The sequence below is a fragment of the Rattus norvegicus genome, chromosome 2 (assembly GCF_021556685.1).
Source record: "Rattus norvegicus strain SHRSP/BbbUtx chromosome 2, alternate assembly SHRSP_T2T, whole genome shotgun sequence".
NCBI lineage: Eukaryota > Metazoa > Chordata > Mammalia > Rodentia > Muridae > Rattus > Rattus norvegicus.
The window spans coordinates 121,027,222-121,042,668 of record NC_141535.1 but is presented as its reverse complement, the minus strand read 5'-3'; the positions used below and the strand labels follow the sequence as shown (position 1 = coordinate 121,042,668).

At 40.5% G+C, this 15,447-nt stretch overlaps 1 protein-coding gene across 26 annotated transcripts in view; it reads right to left on the bottom strand.

Annotated features, from left to right (window-relative positions):
* Positions 1-15,447, bottom strand: part of Bltp1 (bridge-like lipid transfer protein family member 1) — a 217,155-nt gene that overhangs the window by 134,435 nt on the left and 67,273 nt on the right. For 25 of the 26 annotated variants that reach the window (XM_087619106.1, XM_087619112.1, XM_087619136.1 and 22 more), the window contains 2 exon segments: positions 3,818-3,997; positions 2,406-2,534 (listed from right to left, as the gene is read on the bottom strand). In XM_087619106.1, coding sequence (XP_087475232.1) covers positions 2,406-2,534; positions 3,818-3,997 — 309 coding nt within the window. 26 annotated transcript variants of the gene reach the window in all.

Here is a 15,447-nt window from a genome sequence, read left to right as displayed (position 1 = left end):
CATGTACCAATTTAAAAATTAGCACATCTCTCAATGTCACTCTCTGAATCTATTATATGTATATATGTCATATATACAGTATACAAACATATACAATATATATAACTTATTACCGAGACTCAAATATGGTCAAAGTAAATGGATGAAGTAAACATACCACAAACTTAATAGAAAGCTGTATACCACTTATAACCATGGGTCTGCTAGTATAGGATTTCCCTATGAAAATCACATGCACAGGCACACATTTGTCACATGTGCATGTTTTCATCCCATGCACGAGGAAATCAACTATAAATATTTTCAAATTTAGGATAATACACACAAACTTCATTTCATTTTGACTCTAAAGCTGATCTGCTAATGTTTGTGTTAAAAGAAAACAGACATATTCCCACTTCAGTGAACTTGAGGAAACAGAAGCCAAGAGTAAACATGCCTGGCCCAAGAACATGTGTAGCACATTAGTGACATAGGCACAAGAAGAAACAGTTGCTTTTCAGGACAATCAATGCCCTATACCAACGGATTTCCTGTAGGAAACATTAGAAGGGCTTGACAGATGGCTTGGCAGGTAAAAGCATTTGCCAATACAAGCTCTTAACATAAATTCAATCTCTAGAACTTACACAAAAGATGGAGAGAACTGAAGACATAAAGTTGTTCTCTGACCACCACACAAGTACTGAAGCACATGAGCACCCACATACCTGCCTCTCACACACACACACACACCACCACCACCACCACCACCACCACCAACAACAACAACAACAACAACAACAATTAAGTGTTTACAAAGGAGAGAAACAGAATAATGTGAACTGATGAAAGAGGCACACTTTTTATAGGACAAGGACTGACTGAAATAAAAACAAATTTCCCAAGGTATAAGATATTCTTTATCTGTACTAGTGCTAATGAATACACACATGTTAAAACTTATATTGTACAACTCAAAAAGAGTGGATATACCACATGTAAATTATACTGCAATGAACTTGATTAATAAAACCTTTAATGACATTTTCTGGGGCATTACTGCATTTTTAACATAAAATTCTAGCGATGTAACAAACAAATATGATTTAAATGGCAAAAGCATACAGGGAAGCACTGTTAGGGAATGAAAGGGTCAACTGTTACCATCTTACCTGCACATATCTACCATAATTTTCCTTGTATGAAACTGCCACGCATCCTCAGTTTTCTGAAGTGTGCATACTTAAAAACCTGAGCGACAATGGCCCACACTCATAGGGCATGTAGTGACAGTAGCATTAGCATTTAACACATGTCACTGTAAACAGTTTGTAGAGGCTCCTGTTATACTCCATGACCCTTGTGGAGGTACTAAAACAACCCTAACTTGGGGCAACGCAGTATTCTGAAAAGAACGTACAGTCTGTGGAGTCAAAAATCTGACAAATGCCAATACAGAAATTAAGTTTCAGGATGTGATGTGTTAGCATTCTGTCTAAGCCCTGGCCCACAGTTACCTGCAACAGCCAGGTTTGGTGCACCTGACACTGTAAGGGACTGCTTGCCCCTCCTGCTCTCTTGTTCCTCTCTGGCTCTTGCCTTCCTGCCCCCAACTCTCTCCCCATTCCCTCCCCACCCCCACCCTGTCTCTCCATGTGCCTATGGCCAGCCTCTACTCATCTTCTCTCCTCCTCCTCCTCCTCCTCTTCTTCCTTTTCTTCTTCCTCCTCCTCCTCTTCCTCCTCCTCCTCCTCCTCTTCTTCTCTTCTTCTTCTTCTTCTTCTTCTTCTTCTTCTTCTTCTTCTTCTTCTTCTTCTTCTTCTTCCTCTCTCTCTCTCTCTCTCTCTCTCTCTCTCTCTCTCTCTCTCTCTCTCTCTCTCTCTCCCTTTCTCTGCCCCTACTACCCTCTTACCTGGCTCCCCATGCCCTGAATACACTCTATTCTATAGGATATCAGCATGAGCCCGCTGAGGAACCCCTTCCCCATACCTCACCACACCTCCACAGAACATATCCCCCCTCTCTTTATCGTTTTATAAACACATCACTATGTGAATCAAGTTACATAGGCTTTATTGTGTAAATTTCTAAATCTATATATGCACAGCTAAATTACAAACGCATAGATAGTAGAATAGTGAGATAAGATAGGAATTTTAGGAGGTGTGGGGGGCGAAGATAGGAATTTTAACAAAATGTAAATTAATATAAAGTTCTTACATTATTTATATTTGTGAACTGTTTTCATACTGGCCTCATTTTAGATACAACCAAATAACTAAGAATTTACAAAATCATTAATTGAAAAAGTGAACTATTAACTTCATGGCTATATACATATTTGATTTAAAGCTAAGCTTCAATGTTTCATTTTTAAAACGGCATGAATGGTTATAGTATGGCCAGTACACCTGTCAACATACCTTGGATTCACAGAATCGGCGATCAATTCCATGTTGGCATATTACAACTGACTTTGGTCTTTCCAGTTCATACTCCCGACATACCACATGGAAAACAAATGTCTGCCCCCATTCCAAGAGACATGCCAGCTACAGGTAATAACAGTGTGACAACAGTATTAGCTTTCTAAACAAGTGACCAGTATTCAAAGGTTTAGGAAGTCTAACATGACTCGAAGTACTGGAAATTGTGTGACTGCTACTTAATAAATACTGGCTAACAGATGATGTTCTGCCTTGGTATCATTCATAAGCTTGTTGCTTTCCATTTGTGAATGTCAAAATACATTCTTAAAGAAAACTAATTCCAATTAAAAATTCCACTTCACCAACTTCTAAAGCAAATACTTTTTAAAATCATGGGTTAAACTTTTACTCTTCTAAAGCTAACTGGATCCACTGGATAGGTAAGTGCACAAAAAGGCACCTAAAATCCTCTAATAATTAATGATTAATTTTGAAAAATTTAGTTATCTATGATAATACTGAGTTACAATTAACTCAGTACTTTGAAGAGTAAAGCTTAAGTGAACAGAATAATTCAGATACTAAGATGCACACCACCATCCACCTTGATTTTATAATGCATTAGATACCCTTGATACCCTTGATTTTATAATGCATTAGAGTTGTTAACAATAAACACATTGAGAGACAGATACATATAATGTCATTCCAAATACATAATTTCAACAATTAAGATTATACACATTTTAGTTAACACAATAAACATAAAAGTACCTATGGATTAAAGTAATATGGTTCCACATATATAACATACAAGATGGAGAAAAACACAAGATGATAACTGTTCTGTAAGTAATATTATTAAAGCTGAATTAGTTGGTCTTCCAATATTGGAGCATCTTTTCCCCAAAAAACAAGCCTAAAATTCATGTATTATATGGAACTATGTATCAGTCAATCATATATGGCCTGGAAAAGTAAAAATTGACAATAGTTTTTCTGTTGCTAAATTCTGAGCATCAAGAATGGCTCCCGTTAGAACAGCATTACTAGGATGCAATAAACTTCAGGCTGGCTTACAGTGACTCTTTTTTTTTCTTTAAAGGTATTTACTTATTTATTCACATCTGGATTGCAGTGCCCTCTCCCTCCCTTCCTCCCAGTCTTGCCCTCACAAATCCCTCCCCTCATTTTACCCTCTGAGGAGAAGGGGAAGCCCAGCTTGGGCACCACCAACACCCACTCCCTCACCCCACCCCCACCCCAGGATATCAAGTTACAGAGAATGAGTGCATCCTCTCCCACTAGGGAAAGAGGATCCAGTGGCAAGCAAGAGACAGAGAGAAAGATGATAGGAGACAGTACTGTGAGAATAAACCTATGGGGATGGCGCTGGGAAACCCTACCTGTGGTGCGGTGACTTTAGCTGTAAGGCTTCCAGCCTGCACATCAATCAGCCATGCATATTCTAAGGAGTCACTTCCTAAGGGAAGACCTTCAGCCGAAAACATGGCGTGTGCTCTCAGCTGGAGACCTGACAAATTGATGTGACCTTCCCTGAGTACTTCATCCGTGGGGGGTCGCTGCTGAAAACAACAATAAGATGGTAAGAAGTCCAAGAAAACACACTTCAATTTCTAGAGGCTAATCCCCCATGGTTATGAACAATAAAATTATGCTGTCTGGAAAGTAAGACGTCAGAGTTTTTCTGCTTATATGGTACATGTGAGGCCTATCACAAGGAAAGATACTGAAGTATGCAGACCTCAGACTGGTAATGGCTGGTAACATGAATGAAAACAAGTTAGTGCTCTGACAGGGAATGGAAGGGGTCAATCTTGTAGGGAGGTTAGGAATCACACTGTTAAAATACTAAAACAAGAAAACTGAAAAAAGACTATAATAAATTAAGAAGGTAGGGAAAGAAATGGAGAACCAATACCCATACAGATTTTGAGGACTATTTTTACAAATGAAAGGATAATTTTATTTCATAGACTTACATATAAATTTACCAATAAAGTGCCTAAGACATATTATGTCCTAAAACAAAGTGTTCCTTGATACCGTGGCTCCACAGAGCATGATTAGGAATACATACAGGCCTGGAGATGTATCCTAGCCTAATGATCAAATGTATGCTTCGCATACATGAAACCCTGGGTTTGATCCCTACTAACACATACAGGCAGGAACACACTCACCCAGGTTGTTTTGGAAATGCCCTTAAACACACAGACATTTTCCCATCTTCTCTATTATTTCTGTCCATTTATTATTAGCTCCCATAAGAACCTCACACAGCCTCCCAACATGCACTTTTTATCTTTTTGTTCCCACTCTACCAACATTAGAACAGATCGGTCAAAAATGCAAACATGATCATAATCTTACTGCCAGACCCTATTATATGCTACCAAAGCACAGTGTATTTCTCCTCCTAGTACTTTTTAAACTTGAAATTATTTGTTTTAATTTCAATTTTCTCCCTATCATCTTCTCCACTAAAATCACTTAGGTAAGGACCACTGCTATTTTGTTCACCAAGAATGTCACTTTACCTAACATTGTGACAAAAAAAGTGGAAACTATTAACTAGCTAGAAAAATTTGTTCTGTTGAGCCTTCAACAGAACAATCATTATTAGGATAGTTCAGAGATATTTAGTAAGCTGTACTACTATGGTCTTTCTTTCTGTGTATGTGTATAGGCCCTATCATGAGGTTACTTGTCCCTGCCTTGAAATTCATTTATGAGAATGCACTTTTTAAAACATTCTTTGAAGATAAGGACTAAATCCATAAGAAGTTTTGTAAAGAAAACTTCAAATTATAACTGAAATAACTCTAGAAGCTCTTCTACAATTTTAATTTTATACGAAATGTATGATTTTACATAATTTACCGATTCTCTATGCCTTAACTCTTTTTATTAGAAAGAATGTAGAAAATAGTTAATAAGTCTCTTCTGAAAAAAGTCATAATTTTCAACTTATCTGATTCATCAAAATGAGTACTATACTTTGAATGTTATGCCTTGCATCATACTGTATCAAGTTGAATTGTAGCTCCTAAAAAATAGGTTCGGTCCTAAAACCTATGCATATGACATTTTGAAATACAGTTTTTCAGGCATAATCACTTTAAGATAAGGTTGTGGTAAGTTAGAATGGACTCTAATATCGCCGGTGTTCATATAGGAAGAGAAAATTAGGACAAAAAGCTACACAGAGAGGATATCATTGAGAACTGAGGCAGATCTGCTGAAAACTCCCAGCAAGGAAGAAAGCTGGGAAGTGTCTTCAGCCACTAGCATCTGACCACTGTGAACACCCAGAGCTGTCAGAGGATAAATGTCTTGCTATTTAGCAACACAGTCTATGGACTTTATTAGGATAGCTTCAGGCAGCCAATACAGATCAGCAGTGACCATGAAGTAAACAGTGTTGTCACTTCATAATCGTACACAGCAGCCAACCCTTGCCTTCACACCCTTTACTTAGAGCACCTGGGTAAGAGTGATGCTCCCAGGAGGCCTAGTGGCTCACTGTCCCTTGGGAGGGGTCACCCTGTGAAGCTTCCTACGACAAAAGCACACTAAACAGTGTAGGCCAATGAACAAATGCTTTCTTACTCTAACAGAATGTCAGCAAGGTAAACAGGTAAGCAAATTTGTGGAGTATGAACACGGCCCCCTTGTGTTTGGGAAGAAATATGAAGTTCAAATAACCTAGGAAACAAAACACCAACAAGTTCTACAACTATCTTCAAATCTCCTTCCCATGAATTATTTTTCTAATTCTCCAAATTTCATCTCTCTATAAACCATAAACTTCAATAATATGAATAGATGTAAAATTCCATAATGAACTCAACAAAATGCTTTTATTTTAAATCTAGTAAAGCCTTTTGTGAATGTGGCAATTAAAAGTTGAAGCCTGATTTTGGAATCCAAAGAAACTAGAAATCCACCTAAGATTCTCAGAATTCACCCATAAGAAAATAATTTCCCCTTTATTAATATCAAGGCTTTAAAAAAAGAGTTTTCCTTTCCCCTTTCCTCCCCTTCCCTTCCCTTCTCACATACACTTATCCCAGAATACAAATCAGCTGTAGCAACTCACTAATTACAGAAAGGAGGTCCAATTTCTCTCAAGTTCTATGACAAATTAAAGCTTTATGCAAATGAGGTTCTACGGTGACAGTTCTGCCTCTTCCTGATAGTGTGACATACATACAATAAAACGATGCTGAACTATGAACACACACACACACACGATGCATATCGTGTACAACCTGAATCTAAACTGTAACTATATAAAAGTCTTATAGTTTAAAAGAATTTAGGTGGAGTGGTATATTAAAAAGCCTTCCCTAAAATTTTTGTTATTTCCTAAAATTCTTTAATTATCTCAAACTGAATGTTTAAGAAAGAAAAATAAGAACATTATCTAGCACCAATTACTGATTTCAACTATTATGATCTCAGCTATATCAGATATACAAATACAAAAAATAAAATTCTACAAATAAGTGGAAACTTAATGCAGTGGAAATTCGTGGAATCTGTAAGGGTAACCCTAGAGAGGGAATCTGGGAGGTCCTCTAGCTTCAGAGGACACAGAGTCTGAACTGGCCATCTTTTGTAATTCACGCAAGGCTTCTGTTGATGGGACTGGGTTACCTTCAGTTGTACTGTTGGCCAAAGGCATCCCATGGAGATCCTGAAACCCAGGCTGATGCTAGGACAGAAGGTCACTATCTGAAAACTGACAGGAGCCCCACTGATGAGGACAACATCCATGCAGCTTAATGTAGAGAGGTAGAGCTGGTATAAGCACTGAGCCTACATTCTAGACTCTTTGGCACAAGAAGATACTCTACATGTTATGGAAAGAGAAACCTAGACACCAACCCAACCACAAAAGATGTGCTGCAAAATGTGCTGGGACACTGGTGGCACAGAACTTGTAGGAGTGACCAACCAATGTTTGGTTTTACTTTAGGCGCATGCCATGAGAGAGCCCAAGCCCTACACTGCCCACCTAGGGTAGAACCCAATACGACTGGAAAAAAAAAATAATGAAATTATTACTAATGACAGCCTGCTATCTTCATAGCTTCATAGATTGGTGCCTTGTCCAGTCACCATCAGAGAGGCTTGCTGCAGTAGCAGATAGGACCCACAGCCAAACACTATACAGATAGAGAATCTAAATTGTAGGGCTCCATTGGGTCCCTCCCTTTGGTGATCAGGGAAACCCTCCTTAGAAGAGAGGGAGGAAAGTGTAGGATTCAGAGGGGATGGAGAACACCAAAAGAAAATGGCCCACTGAATCAACTAAGCAGGTTTCAGATGGGCTCATATGAGACTGAAGTGGCAAAAATGGGGCTTGCATGGGTCTGCATCAGGTCCTCCAAGTGTATTTTATGGCTATTAGCTTGGTGTTTTTTGTGGGACTCCTAACTGTGGGAAGAGGTATTTCTCCGACTCATTTGCCTCCTCTTAGAGCTCTCTTCCTCCTTTTGGGTTTCCTTGTCCAGCCTCTATAGGAGGGCTTTTGCTTTTCTTATTCTACCCTGTTTTGTCCTTTTGGCTGTTGTTTCTTGGAGGCCTTTCTTTTTCTGAAGACAAAATGGATGGGGAGTGGATTTGGGATGGACTAGAGGGAGCTCGGAGGAGTGAAGGAGGGAAACTGTGGTCAGGAAATGTTGTATGAAAGAAAATGTATTTTCTTTTTTTTTTTTTTTTTTTTTTAAGTTTTCCTTCCAATATTTTTTTTTATTTTTTTTTATTTTTTATTTTTTTATTTTTTTTATTATCTTGAGTATTTCTTATATACATTTCAAGTGTTATTCCCTTTCCCGGTTTCCGGACAGACATCACCCTCCCCCCTCCCCTTCCTTGTGGGTGTTCCCCTCCCAAACCTCCCCCCATTGCCACCCTCCCCGCATAGTCTAGTTCACTGGGGGTTCAGTCTTAGCAGGACCCAGGGCTTCCCCTTCCACTGGTGCTCTTACTAGGATATTCATTGCTACCTATGGGGACAGAGTCCAGGGTCAGTCCATGTATAGTCTTTAGGTAGTGGCTTAGTCCCTGGAAGCTCTGGTTGCTTGACATTGTTGTACTTTTGGGGTCTCGAGCACCTTCAAGCTCATCCAGTTCTTTCTCTGATTCCTTCAACGGGGGACCTATTCTCAGTTCAGTGGTTTGCTGCTGGCATTCGCCTCTGTATTTGCTGTATTCTGGCTGTGTCTCTCAGGAGCGATCTACATCCAGCTCCTGTCGGTCTGCACTTCTTTGCTTCATCCATCTTGTCTAATTGGGTGGCTGTATATGTATGGGCCACCTGTGGGGCAGTCTCTGAATGGGTGTTCCTTCAGTCTCTGTTTTAATCTTTGCCTCTCCCTTCCCTGCCAAGGGAATTCTTTTTCCTCATTTAAAGAAGGAGTGAAGCATTCACATTTTGATCATCCGTCTTGAGTTTCCTTTGTTCTAGGGATCTAGGGTAATTCAAGCATTTGGGCTAATAGCCACTTATCAATGAGTGCATACCATGTATGTCTTTCTGTGAGTGGGTTAGCTCACTCAGGATGATATTTTCCAGTTCCAACCATTTGCCTACGAATTTCATAAACTCGTTGTTTTTGATAGCTGAGTAATATTCCATTGTGTAGATGTACCACATTTTCTGTATCCATTCCTCTATTGAAGGGCATCTGGGTTCTTTCCAGTTTCTGGCTATTATAAATAAGGCTGCGATGAACATAGTGGAGCACGTGTCTCTTTTATATGTTGAGGCATCTTTTGGGTATATGCCCAAGAGAGGTATGGCTGGATCCTCAGGCAGTTCAATGTCCAATTTTCTGAGGAACCTCCAGACTGATTTCCAGAATGGTTTTACCAGTCTGCAATCCCACCAACAATGGAGGAGTGTTCCTCTTTCTCCACATCCTCGCCAGCATCTGCTGTCACCTGAGTTTTTGATCTTAGCCATTCTAACTGGTGTGAGGTGAAATCTCAGGGTTGTTTTGATTTGCATTTCCCTTATGACTAAAGATGTTGAACATTTCTTTAGGTGTTTCTCAGCCATTCGGCATTCCTCAGCTGTGAATTCTTTGTTCAGCTCTGAACCCCATTTTTTAATAGGGTTATTTGTTTCCCTGCGGTCTAACTTCTTGAGTTCTTTGTATATTTTGGATATAAGGCCTCTATCTGTTATAGGATTGGTAAAGATCTTTTCCCAATCTGTTGGTTGTCGTTTGGTCCTAACCACAGTGTCCTTTGCCTTACAGAAGCTTTGCAGTTTTATGAGATCCCATTTGTCGATTCTTGATCTTAGAGCATAAGCCATTGGTGTTTTGTTCAGGAAATTTTTTCCAGTGCCCATGTGTTCCAGATGCTTCCCTAGTTTTTCTTCTATTAGTTTGAGTGTGTCTGGTTTGATGTGGAGGTCCTTGATCCACTTGGACTTAAGCTTTGTACAGGGTGATAAGCATGGATCGATCTGCATTCTTCTACATGTTGCCCTCCAGTTGAACCAGCACCATTTGCTGAAAATGCTATCTTTTTTCCATTGGATGGTTTTGGCTCCTTTGTCAAAAATCAAGTGACCATAGGTGTGTGGGTTCATTTCTGGGTCTTCAATTCTATTCCATTGGTCTATCTGTCTGTCTCTGTACCAATACCATGCAGTTTTTATCACTATTGCTCTGTAATACTGCTTGAGTTCAGGGATAGTGATTCCCCCTGAAGTCCTCTTATTGTTGAGGATAGCTTTAGCTATCCTGGGTTTTTTGTTATTCCAGATGAATTTGCAAATTGTTCTGTCTAACTCTTTGAAGAATTGGATTGGTATTTTGATGGGGATTGCATTGAATCTGTAGATTGCTTTTGGTAAAATGGCCATTTTTACTATATTAATCCTGCCAATCCATGAGCATGGGAGATCTTTCCATCTTCTGAGGTCTTCTTCAATTTCTTTCCTCAGTGTCTTGAAGTTCTTATTGTACAGATCTTTTACTTGCTTGGTTAAAGTCACACCGAGGTACTTTATATTATTTGGGTCTATTATGAAGGGTGTCGTTTCCCTAATTTCTTTCTCGGCTTGTTTCTCTTTTGTATAGAGGAAGGCAACTGATTTATTTGAGTTAATTTTATACCCAGCCACTTTGCTGAAGTTGTTTATCAGCTTTAGTAGTTCTCTGGTGGAACTTTTGGGATCACTTAAATATACTATCATGTCGTCTGCAAATAGTGATATTTTGACCTCTTCTTTTCCGATCTGTATCCCCTTGATCTCCTTTTGTTGTCTGATTGCTCTGGCTAGAACTTCAAGAACTATATTGAATAAGTAGGGAGAGAGTGGGCAGCCTTGTCTAGTCCCTGATTTTAGTGGGATTGCTTCAAGTTTCTCTCCATTTAGTTTAATGTTAGCAACTGGTTTGCTGTATATGGCTTTTACTATGTTTAGGTATGGGCCTTGAATACCTATTCTTTCCAGGACTTTTATCATGAAGGGGTGTTGAATTTTGTCAAATGCTTTCTCAGCATCTAATGAAATGATCATGTGGTTCTGTTCTTTCAGTTTGTTTATATGATGGATCACGTTGATGGTTTTCCTTATATTAAACCATCCCTGCATGCCTGGGATGAAGCCTACTTGATCATGGTGGATGATTGTTTTGATGTGCTCTTGAATTCGGTTTGCCAGAATTTTATTGAGTATTTTTGCGTCGATATTCATAAGGGAAATTGGTCTGAAGTTCTCTTTCTTTGTTGGGTCTTTGTGTGGTTTAGGTATAAGAGTAATTGTGGCTTCATAGAAGGAATTCGGTAGGGCTCCATTGGTTTCAATTTTGTGGAATAGTTTGGATAATATTGGTATAAGGTCTTCTATGAAGGTTTGATAGAATTCTGCACTAAACCCGTCTGGACCTGGGCTCTTTTTGGTTGGGAGACCTTTAATGACTGCTTCTATTTCCTTAGGAGTTATGGGGTTGTTTAACTGGTTTATCTGTTCCTGATTTAACTTCGATACCTGGTATCTGTCTAGGAAATTGTCCATTTCCTGAAGATTTTCAAGTTTTGTTGAATATAGGTTTTTATAGTAAGATCTGATGATTTTTTGAATTTCCTCTGAATCTGTAGTTATGTCTCCCTTTTCATTTCTGATTTTGTTAATTTGGACGCACTCTCTGTGTCCTCTCGTTAGTCTGGCTAAGGGTTTATCTATCTTGTTGATTTTCTCAAAGAACCAACTTTTGGTTCTGTTGATTCTTTCTATGGTCCTTTTTGTTTCTACTTGGTTGATTTCAGCTCTGAGTTTGATTATTTCTTGCCTTCTACTCCTCCTGGGTGTATTTGCTTCTTTTTGTTCTAGAGCTTTTAGGTGTGCTGTCAAGGTGCTGACATATGCTCTTTCCTGTTTCTTTCTGCAGGCACTCAGCGCTATGAGTTTTCCTCTTAGCACAGCTTTCATTGTGTCCCATAAGTTTGGGTATGTTGTACCTTCATTTTCATTAAATTCTAAAAAGTTTTTAATTTCTTTCTTTATTTCTTCCTTGACCAGGTTATCATTGAGTAGAGCATTGTTCAATTTCCACGTATATGTGGGCATTCTTCCCTTATTGTTATTGAAGACCAGTTTTAGGCCGTGGTGGTCCGATAGCACGCATGGGATTATTTCTATCTTTCTGTACCTGTTGAGGCCCGTTTTTTGACCAATTATATGGTCAATTTTGGAGAAAGTACCATGAGGAGCTGAGAAGAAGGTATATCCTTTTGCTTTAGGATAGAATGTTCTATAAATATCCGTTAAGTCCATTTGGCTCATGACTTCTCTTAGTCTGTCTACATCTCTGTTTAATTTCTGTTTCCATGATCTGTCCATTGATGAGAGTGGGGTGTTGAAATCTCCCACTATTATTGTGTGAGGTGCAATGTGTGTTTTGAGCTTTAGTAAGGTTTCTTTTACATATGTAGGTGCCCTTTTATTTGGGGCATAGATATTTAGGATTGAGAGTTCATCTTGGTGGATTTTTCCTTTGATGAATATGAAGTGTCCTTCCTTATCTTTTTTGATGACTTTTAGTTGAAAATTGATTTTATTTGATATTAGAATGGCTACTCCAGCTTGCTTCTTCTGACCATTTGCTTGGAAAGTTGTTTTCCAGCCTTTCACTCTGAGGTAATGTCTGTCTTTGTCTCTGAGGTGTGTTTCCTGTAGGCAGCAGAATGCAGGGTCCTCGTTGCGTATCCAGTTTGTTAATCTATGTCTTTTTATTGGGGAGTTGAGGCCATTGATATTGATAGATATTAAGGAATAGTGATTATTGCTTCCCGTTATATTCATATTTGGAAGTGAGGTTATGTTTGTGTGCTTTCATTCTCTTTGTTTTGTTGCCAAGATGATTAGTTTCTTGCTTCTAGGGTATAGCTTGCCTCCTTATGTTGGGCTTTACCCTTTATTATCCTTTGTAGTGCTGGACTTGTAGAAAGATATTGTGTAAATTTGGTTTTGTCATGGAATATCTTGGTTTCTCCATCTATGTTAATTGAGAGTTTTGCAGGATACAGTAACCTGGGCTGGCATTTGTGTTCTCTTAGGGTCTGTATGACATCTGTCCAGGATCTTCTGGCCTTCATAGTTTCTGGCGAAAAGTCTGGTGTGATTCTGATAGGTCTGCCTTTATATGTTACTTGACCTTTTTCCCTTACTGCTTTTAATATTCTTTCTTTATTTTGTGCGTTTGGTGTTTTGACAATTATGTGACGGGAGGTGTTTCTTTTCTGGTCCAATCTATTTGGAGTTCTGTAGGCTTCTTGTATGCCTATGGGTATCTCTTTTTTTAGGTTAGGGAAGTTTTCTTCTATGATTTTGTTGAAGATATTTACTGGTCCTTTGAGCTGGGAGTCTTCACTCTCTTCTATACCTATTATCCTTAGGTTTGATCTTCTCATTGAGTCCTGGATTTCCTGTATGTTTTGGACCAGTAGCTTTTTCTGCTTTACATTATCTTTGACAGTTGAGTCAATGATTTCTATGGAATCTTCTGCTCCTGAGATTCTCTCTTCCATCTCTTGTATTCTGTTGGTGAAGCTTGTATCTACAGCTCCTTGTCTTTTCTTTTGATTTTCTATGTCCAGGGTTGTTTCCATGTGTTCTTTCTTGATTGCTTCTATTTCCATTTTTAATTCCTTCAACTGTTTGATTGTGTTTTCCTGGAATTCTTTCAGGGATTTTTGTGTCTCCTCTCTATGGGCTTCTACTTGTTTATTTATGTTTTCCTGGAATTCTTTCAGGGATTTTTGCGATTCCTCTCTGTAGGCTTCTACTTGTTCTCTAAGGGAGTTCTTTATGTCTTTCTTGAAGTCCTCCAGCATCATGATCAAATATGATTTTGAAACTAGATCTTGCTTTTCTGGTGTGTTTGGATATTCCGTGTTTGCTTTGGTGGGAGAATTGGGCTCCGATGATGCCATGTAGTCTTGGTTTCTGTTGCTTGGGTTCCTGCGCTTGCCTCTCGCCATCAGATTATCTCTAGTGTTACTTTGTTCTGCTATTTCTGACAGTGGCTAGACTGTCCTATAACCTGTGTGTCAGGAGTGCTGTAGACCTGTTTTCCTGTTTTCTCTCAGCCAGTTATGGGGACAGAGTGTTCTGCTTTCGGGCGTGTAGTTTTTCCTCTCTACAGGTCTTCAGCTGTTCCTGTGGGCCTGTGTCTTGAGTTCACCAGGCAGGTCTCTTGCAGGGGAAAAGCTGGTCCTACCTGTGGCTCCAAGGCTCAAGTTTGCTCGTGGGGCACTGCCCAAGTCCTCTCCGCTGTGGCAGCAACCGGGAAAATCCGCGCCGCTCCTTCCGGGAGCCTCCGTGCACCAGGGTTTCAGATGACGTCTGGTGTTTTCCTCTGGCGCCTGGATGTGCACAGAGTGCAGTCTCCTCTGGCTTCCCAGGCGTGTCCGCCTGTCTGAAGGTTCAGCTCTCCCTCCCTCGGGATTTGGGTGCAGAGAACTGTTTATCCGGTCTGTTTCCTTCAGGTTCCGGCAGTGTCTCAGACGCAGGGGTCCTGCCGCTCCCGGGCCCTCCCCTATGGGAACCCAGAGGCCTTATACAGTTGCCTCTTGGGCCAGGGATGTGGGCAGGGGTGGGCAGTGTTGGTGGTCTCCTCCGCTCTGCAGCCTCAGGAGTGCCCACTTGATCAGGCGGTGAGGTCTCTCTCCCACGGGGTTTGGGAGCAGAGAGCTGCTGCGGTCCGGGATCCGCCGGTGTGGGACTTCCGGTAAACACAGGAAGTGCCCGGCCTTAGAGGAATTTTGCCTCTGTGTGTCCTGAGTTCACCAGGCAGGTTTCTTGCAGGGGAAAAGTTGGTCCTACCTGCAGTTCCAAGGCTCAAGTTTGCTCGTGGGGTACTGCCTAAGTCCTCCTCGCTGTGGCAGCAACCGGGAAGATCTGCGCCGCTCTTTCCAGGAGCCTCCGTGCACCAGGGTTCCAGATGGCGTTTGGTGTTTTCCTCTGGCACCTGGATGTGCACAGAGTGCAGTCTCTTCTGGTTTCCCAAGCGTGTCCGCCTCTCTGAAGGTTCAGCTCTCCCTCCCACGGGATTTGGGTGCAGAGAACTGTTTATCTGGTCTGTTTCCTTCAGGTTCCGGCAGTGTCTCAGGCGCAGGGGTCCTGCCGCTCCCGGGCCCTCCCCTACGGGAACCCAGAGGCCTTATACAGTTGCCTCTTGGGCCAGGGATGTGGGCAGGGGTGGGCAGTGTTGGTGGTCTCCTCCGCTCTGCAGCCTCAGGAGTGCCCACTTGATCAGGCGGTGAGGTCTCTCTCCCACGGGGTTTGGGAGCAGAGAGCTGCTGCGGTCCGGGCAAGAAAATGTATTTTCAATAAAGAAAAAAGCTTTTTTCAACTTAAAAATAAAATAAATAAAATTACAATAAAATACAAACTTGCCATAGATGTGGGTTCATGTCTAGAATCCCAGCACTCAGGAGACTGAGAGGCAGAAGATTACAAGTTCAAAGCAAGCCTGGATCCTTA